Source organism: Prionailurus viverrinus, chromosome B4, assembly GCF_022837055.1.
Source record: "Prionailurus viverrinus isolate Anna chromosome B4, UM_Priviv_1.0, whole genome shotgun sequence".
Lineage (NCBI taxonomy): Eukaryota > Metazoa > Chordata > Mammalia > Carnivora > Felidae > Prionailurus > Prionailurus viverrinus.
The window spans coordinates 128,431,945-128,446,096 of NC_062567.1; the positions used below are offsets into that span (position 1 = coordinate 128,431,945).

General features: G+C 57.1%; 1 protein-coding gene across 1 annotated transcript in view; it reads right to left on the bottom strand.

Moving 5' to 3' along the window:
- TMPRSS6 (transmembrane serine protease 6) overlaps window positions 1-14,152 on the bottom strand; it is a 34,164-nt gene that overhangs the window by 7,458 nt on the left and 12,554 nt on the right. The window contains exons 8-13 of the mRNA XM_047867541.1: window positions 13,630-13,766; window positions 12,098-12,210; window positions 11,650-11,759; window positions 4,736-4,881; window positions 4,342-4,440; window positions 3,345-3,458 (exon numbers count right to left, since the gene is read on the bottom strand). Of these exons, the coding sequence (XP_047723497.1) occupies window positions 3,345-3,458; window positions 4,342-4,440; window positions 4,736-4,881; window positions 11,650-11,759; window positions 12,098-12,210; window positions 13,630-13,766 (719 nt within the window). The remainder of the gene's footprint in view (window positions 1-3,344; window positions 3,459-4,341; window positions 4,441-4,735; window positions 4,882-11,649; window positions 11,760-12,097; window positions 12,211-13,629; window positions 13,767-14,152) is intronic.

Consider the following 14,152-nt stretch of genomic DNA (forward strand, 5'->3'; position numbering starts at 1 on the left):
GATGGATAGATGGATGGATAGATGCATGCATGCATGGATGGATGGATGGATGGATGGATGGATAGATGGATGCATGGATGGATAAATGGATGTATGGATGGATGCATGGATGCATGGATGGATGGATGGATGGATGGATGGATGGATGGATGGATGGATGGATAGACAGATGGATGCATGGATGGATGCATGGATGGATAGACAGATGGATGCATGGATGGATGCATGGATGCATGAATGCATGGATGCATGGATGGATGCATGAATGCATAGATGGACAGATGGATGGATAGACGCATGGATGGATGGATGGATGCATGAATGGATGGATAGATGGATGGATAGATGCATGGATGGATGGATGGATATATGGATGAATGGATGGGTGCATGGATGCATGGATGCATGCATGGATGGATGGATGCATGGATGGATGCATGGATGGATGCATGGATGGATGCATGGATGGATGCATGAATGCAGATGGACAGATGGATGGATGGATGGATGGATAGATGGATGGATGGATGCATGGATAGATAGGTAGATGGATGGATGGATGGATGCATGGATAGATGGATGGATGGACGGATGGATGGATGGATGCAAGCATGCATGGATGCATGGATGGATGGATGCATGAGCATAGATGGACAGATGGATGGATGGACGCATGGATGGATTGATGGATGCATGAATGGATGGATAGATGGATGGATAGATGCATGGATGGATGGATGCATGGATGGATGGATGGATGCATGCATGCATGCATGGATGGCTGGATAGATGGATGGACGATGGATGGATGGATGGATGGATGCATGGATGGATGCATGGTTGCATGAATGGATAGATGGATGCATGGATGGACAGATGGGTGCATGGTTGGATGGATGGATGGATGCATGCATGCATGCATGGATAGATGGATGGATGCATGGATGGATGGATGGATGGATGGATGGATGGATGGATAGATGGATGGATGCATGGATGTATGGATGGATAAATGGATGTATGGATGGATGCATGGATGGACAGATGGATGGATGGATGGATGCATGGTTGGATGGATGGATGGATGCATGGATGGATAGATGGATGGATGGATGGATGGATGGATGGATGGATGGATAGACGGATGGATGCATGGATGGATGGTTGGATGGATGGATGGATGCATGGATGGATAGATGGATGCATGGATGGATGCATGGAAGGACGGATGGATGGATGGATGGATGGATGGATGCATGGATGGATAGATGATGGATGGATGCATGGATGGATGGATGGATGCATGAATGCAGATGGACAGATGGATGGATGGATCGATGGATGGATGGATGGATGGATGGATGGATAGATGGATGCATAGATGGATGTGTAGATGGATGGATGGATGGATGCATGGATGGATGCATGGATGGATGCATGAATGGATGCATGAATGCATAGATGGACAGATGGATGGATGATGCATGGATGCATGGATGGATGCATGGATGGATGCATGGATGCATGAATGGATGGATAGATGGATGGATAGAAGCATGGATGGATGGATGCATGGATGCATGAATGGATGGATAGATGGATGGATGGATGGATGGATGGACGGATGGATGCATGGATGGATGCATGGATGCATGGATGGATGGATAGATGGATGGATGGATGCATGGATGGATGGATGGATTGATGGACAGATGGATGGATCGATGGATGTATGGGTGGATGCATGGATGGATGGATGCATGGATGCATGGATGGATAGATGGTTGGATGGATGCATGCATGGATGGATAGATGGAAGTTTGGATGGATGTATGGATGGATAGATGGATGGGTGCATGGATGGATAGATGGATGGATGCATGGATGCATGGGTAGATAGATGGATACATCTATGCATGGATGGATGATGCATGGATGGATGGATGATGTATGGATGCATGGATGCATGGATGGGTGGATGCAAGGATGTATAGATGGATGGATGGATGGATGGATGGATGGATGGATGGATAGATGCATGGGTGGATGCATGGATGGATGCATGAATGCATAGATGGACAGATGGGTGGATGGATGCATGGATGGATGCATGGATGCATGGATGGATGATTGCATGAATGGATGGATAGATGGATGGATAGATGCATGGATGGATGGATGGATGGATGCATGGTTGGATGGATGGATGGATGGATGAATAGATGCATTGATGGATAGTTGGATGCATGGATGGATGCATGGATGGACGGATAGATGGATAGATGGATGCATGGATGCATGGATGGATGGATAGATGGATGGATGGATGGATGGATGGATGCATGGATGGATGCATGAATGCAGATGGACAGATGGATGGATGGATGGATGGATGGGTGGATGGATGGATGGATGCATGGATGCATGGATGGATGGATGCATGGAGGGATAGATGCATGGAGGGATGGATGCATGGAGGGATGGATGCATGGATGGCATGGATGGATGCATGGATGGATGGATGCATGGATGGATGGATGGATGCATGAATGGATGGATAGATGGATGGATAGATTCATGGATGGATGGATGCATGGATGGATGGATAGATAGATGGATGGATGGATGCATGGATCGATGGGTGGATGGGTGGATGGATGCATGGATGCATGGATGCATGAATGGATAGATGGATGCATGGATGGACAGATGGATGGATGGATAGATGGATGGTTGGATAGATGGATGGATGGTTGGATGGATGGATGCATGCATGCATGCTTGGATGGATAGATGGATGTTTGGATGGATGCATGGATGGATAGATGGATGGGTGCATAGATGGCTAGATGGATGAGTGCATGGATGGATGGATGGGTAAACATGAATACAGACAGGAGACTGGGCAGACCAACAAATGAGTGGATTGATGGTCCAGTAGGGAGACTGACAAACAGCTAGAAGGATGGATAAATGAGTGGATGGAAGGTCCAATAGGCAAATAGGTAGGTAAAGAGACCAATGGTTGGATGCGTGCATACATGCATTCATAGATACGTGGATGGAGAATGGAATGATGGACACACAGGTAGTTAAGTGAACTCATAGATTAGTAGATTAATGGTTCAGTGGATTGGGAGGCAGGTTGTTGGACAGATGGGTGGATGGATGGTTGGACGGGTGGACAGATGAATGGAAATATCAGCATCCATACAGATGGGTTGGTAAGTGTTTGGACAAGAAGGCAGAAGCCCTTGCTGAAGAAGCATGCGGAAGGGCTGGGCTGTCTGGCTAAGCCCATTGTTTGGTTTTCCTCTGGACAGCTGGTCACCCCCCACCCCTACCTCCCTGGCACTGCTCCTCATCACTCCCGTTGAGACAGTCAGGCTGCCGGTCACAGATCCTGGACAGTGAGATGCACGTGCTGTCTTCTTGGCACTGGAATGTGGCTCTGCAGACTGTGTGGGGACACACAAAGGAGGCAGGTGAGAGAAGCCAGAGAAGCCAGGCCGGGACCCTGTGCTGCCTGCAGAACATGTGTTATGATCCCAGATGTTTTTCTTAGCTACTCTACCCACCAAGTTTCACAGCAACCCTGTGAGGTACTGTGAGGCACCCCGTTTCATCAGTGGAAAGAAAAAGGAAGTGACTTGTCCAAGATCACCTGGCTGAGCCAGAACTTGCAGCCAGATGCTCTGGTTCCAAAAATGAGGCACCTTCCCCAGCACATCTCCCTTCCCTCCCGCTTCTCTCCCCAAGGATGTAAAATTGGGTGGGACGGGGTTGGGGGAGGCCTGGGGAGGTCACACAAGAAAAGGCTGCCCCGGTGGTGAATCTGGGGGCCCAGAAGCCAGAACTCAGAGGGACAGGCATTATTCCAAGAGACCACCAGGGCCGGGCAGTGGGGAACATAATTCCAAGAAGATGGCAGCTGCAGTCCGAACCCGAGTAGAGGAGTGAAGACCGCACTCGAGGGAGGGAGACACAGGATTATCTCCTTGGCCACCCACGCCTCGCCTGTCCCTGCACAACAGCCTTCCCCTTCCTGGTCCTCCAGCCACTCTGTTCCTTCTTGGACAGCCGGCTGGGGGCCGTGACCTGATGGAGAGAAGCCCTGAGCTGGGAGTCAGGAGACCTGGGGTCCCACCTTATCCCTGCTCCTGCCCCACATGGCGGTCCAGGGGAGCCCACTTTCCCACTCTCTGCTTCCATTGTGCCACCTAGCACAGCGAAGGGAGCCCACTTCCCGGATGCCAAGAAGGGGGACCGTGCGTGACTTGAAGAAGGGGGCTCGGCTCAGCATAGAGGAGACAGGAGGGGTGCGACGGGTGGGCGGCTCACCGCAGTTCCGCTCGTCCAGGCCGTTGGGGCAGTCCTTGACCCCATCGCAGGCTGGCACACACAGGCCATTCACAGAGCAGAGGAACTCTCCAGGGCAGGCTGGACGGGGAGGGCGCCGTCAGGACACGTGTCATCGTGCAGACACGGGCAGACAGACACGCTGCATTCGTGTGCTCACGCACGCGCCGGTATGCACAGTGCATGAGGACATACGTGGCCAGGCACACGGACCCAGCACACGCACGGGCGTGTATGAGAGGGTGTGCCCAGTGAACGCGTGCGCGCGCACACACACGGTCCTTTTGTCCAGCCTCTGGGGATGGGAGGCAGGCGGGAAGAAGCTGCAGGGGCATCGGGGGGTGCCCGCCCTGCCCCCCAGGCTCCCCCTACTCACGATCTGACTGGTTGTATAATCCGTAGTGCACCTGCACGCCGGGCCCGGTGAGCGGGATCTGGGAGGTGAAGTTCACGGTGATGCTGGCGCTGGCCACCACGGGGATCCTCTCGGCATAGGGCTGCAGGGTGCGCAGGCCACACAGCCTGGGGGCGACCGAGAGAGGCTCAGGGCCACACAGGCCGGCCCGAGGGAAGGGACAGCTTAGGTCCCCGCGCACAGACAGGGCAAGGGCAGAGCAGCCGGAGAGGAAGGGGGAGCTGCTCCCCCATCATCCACCTCATCTGTCTTGACTTCTCCCTTGGGTGAACGCTCACCCCCACAGTCATCTTCTGGAAATCAGCCTCCGTCATCCCCCTGCTCAAAACCCTTCAGTGGCTCCCCATTCCCTGCGGGATAAAATTCAAAGCTTGGCTCCCTAGCAAGTCCGTGGCCTTCTCTGAGCCGCCCACTTTCCTGCCTTAGAAAATAAGAGAAATGGTCACCCCCGTTGACTCCAAAGCCGACAAAACTTCAGTGTGTCAGTAGAGGGAGGAGTCCTTGACTGGTCTACTGGGTGTAGACAGGAGAGGATGCTCCCCTTGTGCTCAGTGTGGAGGGGGACAGGGGGAAGGCAGCCGTGTGCCCCCTTCAGGCACCGTCCTGCCCACTGAGAAGCCTCCATAGCCCTGGGGGGTCTCCCTGTGACTCTCTCTGGACCTGAGGGAGACACCAGTTCTGCTCCCAGGACCAATACAATAGAGTAACGCTGACGGCCATCAGCTTCTCTGTCCCACGAAGGGGGGACCATTTCCCCGGCCACAGGAGGGCCATCACATCCCTCTGGGACTCCCCCACCCCAAGATGATGCCCTCGTCCCCACAGAGCAGGTGGGAGAACTTCCACAGAGGGGTGAAGTTCTGCCCAGAGAGCAGGGAGGAATCTTCCCATCTCCAGGGATGGAGGTATGGGGGGGGGCTCATCCCACCCCACGCCTGGGGGCACCTTGCCTCCCAGAGCACCTGGGCACACTTTCACCAAGGGGGGTGGGCAGCCCACCCCCAGAGTGACGGGGTCGCTACCCAGACAGCAGCCTGGGGTTCCCTCCCTTCGCAGGTGGGATCCCCTCCCTGAACAGCTCATAGGAACGCCCCCCACAGGGAAGGGAGCACCCTCACAGAGCAAATAGGGATGCTTTACAGACGCAGGAAACACCCAGAACACAGGTCAGAAAACATGCAGACGGAAGGGAAAGTGCCCACCCCCCCCCCCCCCCAACAGAAAGGACGGGAGGAAGTCAAGACAGCAGGCGGGAATGCCCCAAAGCATGATGGGAGCATCCCACAGCAGATGCAGCCCACAGAGCAGCTCCCCTGATTTGCAGACGCCGGGTACCTCCCCGGAACTTCTAGAATATGGCAAGCCCTCCACAGTTCACCTGACTAAGCAATGAGTTCATCAGCAAACACCCGAGGAAGATGTGGGGTTGTCTTGTCCGGCCCCTCCCACATCGACAGCAACATCGCATGACCTCACTGCCCAGAGATTTCGAGGTTCTTGCAACAACTCCATCTCGTGACACAGGGATTGTTCTCGTCCCATTTTCTAGATGAGGCTTGGGTAGGGAATCATCGAGGTAAACCAGAATCCAGGCTGCTCAGGACCTAGGAGGACGCGCTCAGCCCGCTCTGGGGGGGGCAGATGGGCACCCTGGCCGTCACTGCAACGTGAGCCCCACTTCCCGGGTTCCGCCACCGACCCGGCTTAAGGTCCGGCCTCCTCCTGCTGTCTAGTCACAGTGAATCCTCTCCTTGCCTCCAGACCAACAGGCAGTTCTCAAAGTGTGGTCCGGGGCACCTCAGGGCGGGGCGTCCAAAGTAAAAATTATGTTCATAATAATGCTCGGATGATACCCGCCGCGTTCACCCGCATTCTCTCAACAAGGATGCGGGGGAATTTTCCAGAGACTACACGATGTGTTAGCGATAATGGCAGCCGGTTGAATGTGGAAGCAGATGTGTGTATCCGGTTCTGGTCTACTAATCCAGTTTAGGAGAGAGTTGCAAAAACGTGAAACGATATTTTTTCCCACCAACTGTTTTTGGTTTGGGAAAATATAATTTTTTTTTTTTGCAAAATATGTTTATGTTAAAATGTAACGGGCTCGTTATTTTGGTTTTTTTTGTTTTTATTTAAAAATTTTTTTTAATGTTTACTTATTCTTGAGACAGAGACAGAGCGTGAACAGGGGAGGGGCAGAGAGAGAGGGAGACACAGAATCGGAAACAGGCTCCAGGTTGAGCTGTCAGCACAGAGCCTGACGTGCGGCTCGAACCCACAAACCGTGAGATCATGACCTGAGCCGAAGTCGGACGCTTGACTGACTGAGCCACCCAGGCACCCCCGGGCTCGTTATTTTAAATGAATTGGTAAGTGTTTTTAAATTTTCGTACCTCTAATTTCTAATGCTGTAAATGTAGATGATATGACCCGCATAAGAACGCTTTGGGGCGCTCAATAATTTTAAAGGGTGGAAAGGTGGAAAATTTGGAGAAGCCCGGCTCCTCCAGTCCAAGGGGACAAGACAGGGAGGAAACGCCACTAGGGGGCGCCTTCGAGCAGTCCTGGCCCTTGTCCTTTTAAAACTAAGGAAGCAAAGCGGGTTTGGGCTGGCTGGCTGGCTGGTCCATCGGACTGTTTCTAACGTGGACAAATGTTATCATGGATTATTATGCCCGGAGATTTTCCCTGAGGAGCAGGGACAGGGGAGGTAGGAGGTGGGAAATACGGGGCCAGGGGAAATGTGTCACAGCACAACCCTGAACGTGTTTAATTAAGGCTCAGGGGCGTGAGGCACTGTCCCACACAGTCAGGGACAGACTGTGGAGAGACAGGGAAGGAACCAGAGCCAGGTGGGAGAGGAGTGGAACATTTCAATCTAGAAGAATCTGAGGGCCGCGTGGTCACTCTGAGCTCTGGCTCTCATGTACCAGTGCGTGCTGACCGGACATTTTCCCTACTGGCATCTGAGAGAAGAAATTCCAGAATCAGCCAGTGGCTCAGCCTGGTGTCCCCGGGACCTGTCTGGGCAGCATCTGGGGCTCACCCTGGAGGGCTGGGGCAGGAGCTGGCGACAGCCTTCCTGGGGCAAGTCTCTCCATAAGAATTCAAGGCAGAGGCTACAATCTAGGGACTCAGGCTGACTCACCCAAGTTAAAGACGGTCTGTTTCGTCGATGCAATGTTAAAATAATTTTTTTTTTCAAGTTCAGTCAGCCGCTAATTTCACATAATAATCTAGATTCCTCTTCTGGAAAGGAAGCCCCAGGAACACTGGCTGGAAATAATCAGGGGCGTGTGTAGGGCTGCAGCCCGCCCCTCCCTCTCCTGCTCTCCCCGATGCAGCCTGCCTCACGGAGTGATGCACCAGCTGGGCCCCTGTGTGCATCTGCATGTCTGGATCCTGCTGCAAAGCCTTCTGGGGAAGGGCATGCACCCCCGCTGGCTCTCTAATTCCTCCCCGTCCAAGCGTCACCTCCTCCCCCACCAGCCCTCTTCGGGAGGCGCCAGGAGTCTAAAGGCCGTGGAACCCAGCTCAGCTGCAAAGCGTGGGGGTCTGGAGGCACATGTTTGCGCAGTGGCCAGCTTGCTTTCTCACCTCTCCAGGTTGGGGTTTTTTCCTTCTCGCCTGACCCAGACTGTCAGAAGAGACCCTATCAACCTTCTTGCATATCAGCAACTCCACACCGGGAGGAATTCAAGAAAGATTGGGTGGGTGGATGGAAGGAAGGAAGGAAGGAAGGAAGGAAGGAAGGAAGGAAGGAAAGATGGATGGAAGGAAGGATGGGTGGATGGATAGATGGGTGAATGGATGGAAGGGTGGGTGGATAGAAGGAAGGAAAAGTGGGTGGGTAGGTGGATGGATGGATGAATGGAAGGAAGGAAGGAAGGAAGGAAGGAAGGAAGGAAGGAAGGATCCAGGATGGCTGCATGCACGCACACATTCCCTTCCCTGAGGACAGATTACGTGCGAAGGCGGGTCAGAAGGCGCAAGCACTAAAGAAGGGAGAATAGCAGCGTCTGGCGTGGCGGCCAGAGCTCCGGACCCAGAGCCGCAGAGCCGAGCTGGAGGCCAGCTCTGCCACGTGAAGCAGCTGCGTGACCTCGGGCACATCGACCTCAGCCAGCGTCAGTTTTCACGTCTATAAAATGGGGGTGATAATATCTCCCTTGCGGGGTATGTTAAGGAACACAATGAGAAAACGACTTCCCGGAAAGCCAGCTGCTGATGCCATCGGGCTGTGAGCTCGTCTAGGGCAGCAGCTGGAGCTGGGCCTGCACACGGCCAGCACCCAGCCCTGGGGCCGGGCTGACCTCAGTCTGACCGGGAGCCCCCGTGGCTGCAGGCAGTGCTGGCCACCCAGTGGCTCAGAGGCCTAGGAGGGCCACCCGTAGCCAGGTCAGGCACAGGGGGCTCCCGCGGGCCCAGGGAGCCGGTGCTTCTGCCTCTCCCGTCAGCAGGAGGGAAGGGGAAGCGATCGGGCAGATCACGAGAAAAGTGACATCACAGGAGAGGAAGCTGGCAGGAGGCAGATTCCCGGTAAAGGGGAAACCTATGCTGTGGTGACGCCCAGCCAGAGCGGGTTCTGTGAAATCAAGCCGCCGGTGGCCAGGCTCACTAGGCCACGTCCCTCCCTGCCGCCTCCGGGCCACTCAAAGGGCGTGAGGCCTCGGCCGTGGGCGCCGGGAGAAGCCGGGTAGAAAGGAGGGAGGTGGGGAAAGGCAGAAAGGGCCCAGAGGAGGGAGGCCACAAAGCCGAGGATGCCCAGCCTTTCCTCATCGCTACATGGCCACCTGAAGGGCAAGTGCCCTTTGCCCCCAGCCCGCCCTCTATCGCTCCTCGTCCGTGGCCATTCTGGGTCCAAGGGCCGTGCCCTCCCCCTCCCTATACACCCTGTGCCTGCAAATCAACACCCTTCCCCGGACCTCTCATATCTTTGCCACCCACACAAGCAAATTTTCCAACAAATGCTCATTCAAAGAGTTTCTCAGCATCTACGCTGGATGATCATTATCAAAAAAGAGCGAAACTAGAGGAAATGTTTGTCCGGTGCTTATGATCTGGAGACACACGTCTGCCTTCCCTTCCACACTCAGACATGGGCAGGAACCTCGGGGGGGCCGGCCTGGGGCGTGAGTCTCCACCTGGGGACCCTGGATCCTTCCCGAAGGTCTCAGGAGATAGAGGTGGGACTTCCCAGGCCGTTCTCGGAACTGGCGAGGGCCACAGAGGCCGTCAGTCCTCTCACCCGGGTGCCGGCGGGCTGGTCAGGAGCGCCGTGGCCAAGAGAGTGAACAGCCAGCACAGCTGCTCAGAGGCTCTGCAGGAGAATCCGCACTCGGGTGGGCACTTACGGGTGCAGGCGAACATGCGTGAACTCACGCACACAGGCCTGCGTATGCACACCCACACACGCTTTGGATCCGACCGCCTCGCCCGACTCTGGTTGCAAGAGTGACTCCCCTGGGTCCCCAGGGAGCTCCCTGAGGATAAAGGTGGAGGTGCCCCGAAATGACACCCGCACGCTGGGACCCATGGGACAGGGTGCCTTTTGCTTCCCAAACAGCACGGGCCTGAGGTCGCACCACAGGCATTTTGCCTTTTTTCCCTTTAACCACAGTCCCTGATGAATTGCCAGGGCCCCGGACAGGATGATGACGAGTCAAGGAGCGTCGTCAACCCTGTGACCTTTTGTCTGAATAGCAGCGACCGACAAAGCCCGCGTTGGCGAACGTGGACACCAGTCCCAGAATCCGAGGCTTTTGGAGTCCTGGAACCTTTTTGCATTTTATGTCCTGGAATCTCGGACGCTCAAACTCCGTGAAGCCAAGACGTCGGGAACTTTGCACATGAGCATCCCAGGCTCTGAGGCCAGAATCCTGGGATTGGAAGGGAGGGCAGAGGCCCGACCCTACGAGGTGCAGAAGCTTCTCTCCAACGTTCTTGGACCCCACCCCGGCCGGCAAGGCTACTTCAAGACCCCTCTTCTCTCCCCAAACGTCTGCCCTGCCTGTAACTTACGTCATCATCTCACCGCTACAGGTGCCCGAACCTTCCCCTCTCCCTCTGGGGGCCGCTCCCACTCAGGGCTTAGGCATGGAGCCCCTCCCATCATAAGTATCCCCTCCCCCAAATGTCCCAGGTCACCCACCTCTTCCCAGACTGGGGAGAGCGTGTCTACACTGCCTCCCTTCCCCACCACCCTCCCGCCTCACTCCTCGCAGCTGTCAGGGTCACCGGGGACCCCAGGTTGCCTGCCCTAGTGGCCATTTACCAGTCCTCCTCCTACTGATCAAACTGCATCCCCGGATGACCCACGGGCGGCCCCGCTGTGTCCTGTCCCACCTCCCTGAGGGCTCACTTCTTCCTCCGAAACTTTGTCCCCCGGGGGCCCAAGTCAGGACAGACAGCAGGGCAAGCGTCCCGTGGGTGATGTGGGTGATACGGAGCGACCCTGGCGATCGGCCACCCTTGGTCACATTAGCCAGAGCGGGCTTGGCCCTGGCCATGCAGCTTTCCAGCCCGGAAGCCACTCGACTTTGGCCAACAGCAGGGCGTGGGGTAAGGGGAGAGGGGTCCCCGGGTGCATGTGGAGTCCTGTGGCTCCGGCATCGTCTCACTTGAGAATTCAGGGGACCAGACAGTGGGGTGACAGCAGCCAAGGAAGCGAAGCCATCCCGCCCGAACCAGAATCAACAGCCAAGGTGTCCGAGACCTTCGGGTGGCAGGACGGGAGGCTGGGGCCGGGGCGGCGGGCCTAATAGCCTCGCCTGTGCCCTGTGCCCTCTTCCTGCGCTGCCCCTCTGAGGTCCGGGACGTGGGCTCCCCAGGCGGGTGACTGTGGGGAGAGGAAGGGGGCCCCAGGGGGTGGGTACCTCCGGTTCTGGATCGTCCACTGTCCCTGGGTGCACGGCAGGTCATACCTCTGCCTCCGCAGAGCATAGGCGTCAAACCAGAGGGCTAAGCCGTAGTCCAGGGAGGGCACCTGTGACAGAGGAGTGGTCACCACGCGGCCCGTGGGCTGTGGCTGGGCTGGTGGCCCCACTTCCCAGCCCCGCAAAGGGAGGAGGCCTGTCGACACAGAGGGCCTGCCGGGGCTGAGGTTTGTCTGTCACTCAACACACAGGCACCACTGCGGCCAAGGGAGGCAGACCTTGGCCACACTTGTCCTCCCCTCCCCCTCCCGGGGAGATTTGCACCCAGGGCCCAGCCTGTGGCTGCTCCAGCAGGGGCAGGACAGCGGTCCCCTCCCTGTCGGGGCTTCCTGAGGTCCATAGGGTGCCCTGGGCAGAGGGCAGATGGGTGGCAGGGCACGGGGCTCACCATGAGGTGCCAGGAGCAGTGGGTGCTGGGTGAGTAGTAGCTGGGGAAGTAAGGCGTGCTGAGGACGCCCTGCGGCTCCAGACGGCCCTCCAGGGTCAGGTTCACCTCGCAAGCTGGGGCCCCGAGAACAGCTGTTACACAGGGTCTCCCCGGTCCCAGCTCGCTGCGCCTCCCAGCAGGTGAGAGGCAGCCGCAACCCCACCCGCATCCTGCCATTAAACCGTCGAGCTCAGTGGTCGAGTGTGAATGTGTGGCCTTGGGCCTCAGTTTCCCCATCTGCAACACGGGGGCCACAGTAGCACCTACCTCACAGGGCAGCTAAGCCGATTAAATAGACACGCAACGCACAGAGAGCCTGATCGGTGGTGAGTCCTCAAATAAATGTTACCTATTGGCACGAGTTGTGTTGCCCTTGAACGTTTACTACACGTGGTCACCACTGTGCAAGCCTCGCGGTTCTGGGCATCGGGGGAGGGAGAATCATTCCCCTTTGCAAAGCTGAGATTCCGAGAGGAGGAGGGACCTGGCTGAGGTCACACAGTGAGAGGGCGAGGGATCAGGAGGGTTCCCAGGGGCCCCGCCACCTTTCCCCGGAGCCAGGGTCACCTTGTCCCCCTCTCCTCTGAGCTATGTCAGTGACTCCCTGGAACCAGCACGGGCTCCGGCAGCTCCTTGGCCCCAGGCACCCCCCACAGGGCTGCTGGAACCCAGCCGGGGCCACTGGGGACCTGGGCCACTGCCAGGAGACCTCTGGGGCCAACACCAGGGGCGGGAAGAGGCAGACTGCCAGGAGAGGTGGGGGCAGCGTCTCGTGGTCTCCTGTCTCCAACCCTCTCTTCCACCTGCTCCAGAAACTAGAGGGGCCTCACTGATCCAGGCCTAATGACAGCCAGGGCACGAAGGGCAGGGTGAGCTCTTCCTGGGAAAGGGGGTGTCAGCGAGGGAGATCCGGAGCAGGAGGACAGCGGGGAGACCCGCGGGCAGCCTGGGGAGCCCTTCCCGGAAATGGTGTGGATAGCCCTCCCTGAGCCGAACGCCTTCTCCAGAGAGATGTGGGGTTCACCCTAGGTATGCGAGGGTGATCTGGGGGTGAATCTGAGGTTCTCTGGGCCTCCTGACCACAGACCCACCCTCTAGCCTCAGGCAGGTGCAGGGGCGGGAGGGGGGCGGGCGGGGGGGGGGGGGGAAGGGCCAGGGGAGGAGCCTGGAGAGGAGACACAGGTCCAGGGTGGGGACAGAACAGACAATAAACAGAAAGAGGGCGGGAGAGAGAATGAGGGAGAGGGGCGACAGGGACAGGGAGGGCCAGAGAGCCAGGTGAAAGGTAGGGAAATGGAGTGAGAATAGAGGACAGAAGAGAGGGGCCGAGGGCACGGGAGGGTGGAGAGCGGAGGAGCTTCCAGAACCTTCCTTCTGCCCCCGTCCCACTCCCAACTCCAACAGGAAGGTGAAAGGCCTGCTGGCCTGTGCCCTGGGTTTCTCACAGCAACGCCCCACCCCCCCCCCCCATCCCTAGGGACCCGTCCCCTCACCCTGGAAGGCGACAGGCTGCACGGAGAGTACAAAGGGGTCGTAGTAGCTGTGCAGGCCTTTCTTCCAGACCACGGCCATGACGGCGCCGGATGCCAGGACTTCCACCACGGGCTCCTGGCGACTGCAGCCGTAGACCCTGGAAGGACAGAGAAAGGTGGCCGGGGCGGGAGGGGCCCGGGAGGGCGGTCTAAGAGCAGCACAGCTGTGGCCAGCCTGCTGTGTGTCCTTGGGCAGGTTTCTGACCCCCTCTGGCCCAGGAGGCCGACTGGAGGCCCTGGGAGGGTCAGGCCAGCTCCTCAGGTGAGAGAGGCCAGGAGGTTGCCTCCCGTCCCTCAGCCCCTGTCCCCTCAGAAGCCCTGTGACCCCCGAGTGCCCGGCCGGTACCCCGCAGGGAGCCCAGGTTTCAGGGTTGAGGGGCCCGAGGTCACCTGTAGCGGGCGCCTCAGCCTTTAACGTTGGGGGTTCTTTTCTTTTATCTGCTTAGCAGCAGAGACAAAAATGTGTCGCCGTCTCCCAGGGTGT